A 3,808-nucleotide genomic window follows, 5' to 3' on the forward strand; every position below is an offset into this window, starting at 1 on the left:
TCGAGTTAAAGGAACGATCTCATGTTGAATCAAAGGGGATCAACAAACGACGTATTTCAATTGGAGACCTTGTCTTGTTGAAAAATGATTCGACGAGTAGAGCCTTCTGGAAGCTTGGAAAGGTCGAAGAACTTATCCCCGGAAGAGATGGCAATGTTCGAGCGGCTGTTGTGAAAGCTGTCAGTGATACGGGACGTCCTTCTCTGTTAAGAAGAGTCGTACAACATTTAGTGCCGATCGAAGTAAAGGTTCAGCCGCGAGCTACAGCAACTAACGAAACTCAACCAGTGGATCAGAATACAAGGCCGAGACGTGTTGCAGCAGCCACTGGAGAAGCTTTGCGAAGACAACTGAACATTGTGTAAATAAGTTAGTTATTCGCTGTCACGAGATAACTAGGGGAGTGTAAGAAACATTGAGACGTCCCACGCGAGACGTCCGCGAGAACGATTAACGTAACGAGATATATTGTTTTGTTTGTACAGTGCAGAAGTGATTTTGTTGATTGACGGACACGTGAGCCAAGTAATATAATCATATGTACATAATAGACTTTGATTAGTACCTTTTCGAAGCGAAGACGAGTGCTTTATGAGGAGTTACAAAGTTCAGGTTTTACGATACGAGTTAGATGTGGTAGTAAGTGCGAATCAATAAAAGTAATCAAGAAATTACGTCTCGAAGTTTACAACAGTGAGTTCACAACTATCTTCATTAGTAATGCAGCTATTTGAATTCTCACTACTTTCTCAAATGAAAATAAAAAAAACCAAAACAAGCATTTCTTCTTTTTTTCTAACTTTCAAACAGTAAAAAGCTACTAAATAAAGGAGGTAAGTTTCTAAACAAACTGTTGTGCTGCGTCGGTGGGGAAGAATAACAGGATAATTTGATAATAAAAAACTAAATCTACTTTGCAGAGGGAGACGTAAACTATCTGAATGCCACCGAAGACGAAACTATTACGTTTGGCACACCAAAGGCTGGCGCCGATGATTACCCTTCAAATTACAAAGAACAATGGTTTTTAATTGTTCCTGAAGGAAGGCAGGTCCAGATAGACTTTGTCTCGTTCAATCTGGAGGACAGCGCGGACTGCCAAAATGACTATGTTGAGCTCCGTGATGCATACGTTGTGCTTGGTGATCCTAAATCAATATCTGGTGAGTACGGTCCAATTCTGACCAACCGCCTGTGTGGAAGTACAAAACCGAGTTCGATACAGAGTCAAGGGAACATCGTTTGGGTTCAGTTCAAGAGTAACAGCAACTCTACCACAGTGTACAAGGGATTCAAAGCAACCTTTAAAGCAGGTGAAGTATAAAAACCTCTCGTGGCGACGGGACTTCTCTCGGGACTGCTTGCGATGCTTTTTGGAGTTAGCCTGCAAGAGGGCTCTCCTCTTAAAGTGTCGCTGTGGTACATTCTCGCTTCTCGCGGCTGCAAAAGGGATGTTTCTCAACGTCACATATCAGCCTCTGCTGACCTCTCAAAGACATGATCAAACTTAGACAATGAATTCCCCCACCCCTTCCCCCTTCCCCCTTCCCTCCCCTCCGACCCCATTTAGGGTTGATTCTGAAGGCGGGAAGTCCTTTCCGAGCCATATCAATCCTAAATGTTACGTTTATGGCTTGTATGTTTTCCAGAGGAATGAATTCGAATAGACACCGCAAAAGTTTTCCAGGTGAGAGAGGTTTGCGTCACCAACTCGGCTATTTCTAGATTCTCCCAGCTTTTTTTAAATAGGAAGTGAGCTAGAGAAGGATGCAAACCGTGTTTTCATCGCTTGAATCGACTTGCTTCATTTCCTCAGCGTCAAATAATTGCAATAGAGAGTTTTAGAAGTATGTTTTTTACTGAATCAGTACGTGTAACGTACCGCAAACCGTTAGGAGTCACGTGACCAAACTCCAGCGGTTTTGAAACTTCTAAATTCTAACCTCTAACCACTAACCACGGTTTGACGTTTACGGTTAACACACCGAACATAAATCTGAAACTCTCTAATGACGTGTTGAGCAGGAACTTCAGGAGCAGAAATGACTCACCTTAGAAAGTGTTAAAAGAAGATTACACTCTGACTTTTTTTCATTGTCTTGAATTTTACAGGCCAAGGAAGATTATTTGTTTCCAGCCCGCTTACTCTGCTCTTCCTCTCCGCTTTGCTTGTGGTCGCATCAAAGAACAGCGTGTTGTAATTTCATTAACTGAGTACCAAGCAGGATTTCAAAATTTTACATCCCTTTCAGTTCCCTAGCACAATTTCATAAAAATTACTTAGTTTTTTTAACGTGAATTTATACTTGAATGTACAAGGTTGATCTGTATTAAACGTAATACCAACAACTTAAAAATCGGAGAGTTTCTTTTTAAGTGTTCTGTCAGTTCCAGGCTAGATAGCTGACGTCTTCTTTGGTGCGTGTGCGCGCTCGAGGAGAATGACAGTGGCGGAACCGCATGATGCCTCCAAATGCTCGACGCCAACAACCAGATAACCAGACTGATTAGTATTGCGTGTTAAAAATTGACGTTTTAGTCGTTTAAAAGTAACGCTGTTGAAAATTTTCCGATGAAGTCACGTGTGAAAGTGCTGTGCAAAACTCACGGTTTTATTAATAAATGCAAATCATCTAGACGAGTCTTTTATTTTTTACTTTTTGGACGGGCATGCCCTTCGTCATTATGAAGAATCCACCAAACTCCTGACGTCATAAACTGTAATTTATTCTCGCTCTCATACCTTCCACAGGAAGATGTTTACTGAAGAACACAGAACGTGAAGAATATAAAATTATTTTGTTTCAGAGTCAAGTGCTTAATTTAGACATCACTCCTTTGACGTCCTGGTCACCTAAGAGTACCCTAATATCTGCTGAGGTTATAGTACTGTATTTCAGCACATAAATTTTGTGAAAAAAATAATAAAACCACAACAAAGTAACAACCACGTAAAAACATAGGCAGTTACACGCACACGGGCCCACTGATCGCATAAGAAATATGGAAGTTTCGGAAGACACACTACATTTTATGTATCTTATTTAATAATAATATCCTTATCCAATTTTAGATGCTAATTAAACTTCTTCGGCACGGATTTTTTGTTATTTCAAAGACAAGAGAAAAAACAAAGTTTTCATATGAGTACATTATTTTTCTTAGCTCTCTGAACCAGAATAAAAATGTTATGAACACGGCCAAATGTTTCCGGTATAAACTAGAGGAAAATAGCTGTAATAAATCACTCAGAAACCTTTTGGAAAATCTGTGTAAAAGGTCTATATGTAAAATCCAAGAGGTTATGTACAACCTCGAGACGAACTGTAGTTTATGCTTGACTAGTTCACATCAAAATAAAAGGTAAATTCCAGTTTCTCTGTACACTCTTTTTTTTTGTTTAGTTTTCAAATTTGGGCTTTTTCAGCATTCAATGCTTCCCAGTTGAGATGGGCTGGGTGGGTGGAGGACTTTCTTTGGAGGTCTCCGTGGCATATCCACACTCAGTTTTCACTCGCACTTTTACCTTTTACAGAATCGAAGTGCACGTGTGCATCCTGTTAATTATCGACCCAAAGTAAGAAATTGAAGGTAGAGAATGATTTTATAAAGTGTAAACATCGCGAAGGTACATACTTAGCATGCAGGTAGATAGTTTGCTTCACCCGCTCCAAAATAAAATAATTCTGCTTAAAGAATAAACGAAATCAGTAAAGGATGTATATTTGACAAAAACAAAGATATTACAATAAACCTGTATATTAGTAAGTTTATTTTACCACAATATACTTAGAACGGAATCTTAGAT

The 3,808-nt window shown here is 39.5% G+C and overlaps 1 protein-coding gene across 1 annotated transcript in view; it reads left to right on the plus strand.

The window, feature by feature from the left end:
* LOC113683749 (bone morphogenetic protein 1) overlaps window positions 1-2,587 on the plus strand; it is a 20,530-nt gene extending 17,943 nt beyond the window's left edge. The window contains exons 5-6 of the mRNA XM_027201031.2: window positions 921-1,313; window positions 2,113-2,587. Coding sequence (XP_027056832.2) covers window positions 921-1,313; window positions 2,113-2,201 — 482 coding nt within the window. The 3' untranslated portion in view covers window positions 2,202-2,587. The remainder of the gene's footprint in view (window positions 1-920; window positions 1,314-2,112) is intronic.
* The last annotated feature ends 1,221 nt before the right edge of the window (window positions 2,588-3,808 follow it).

This window comes from Pocillopora damicornis, chromosome 13 (assembly GCF_964200805.1).
Source record: "Pocillopora damicornis chromosome 13, jaPocDami1.2, whole genome shotgun sequence".
NCBI lineage: Eukaryota > Metazoa > Cnidaria > Anthozoa > Scleractinia > Pocilloporidae > Pocillopora > Pocillopora damicornis.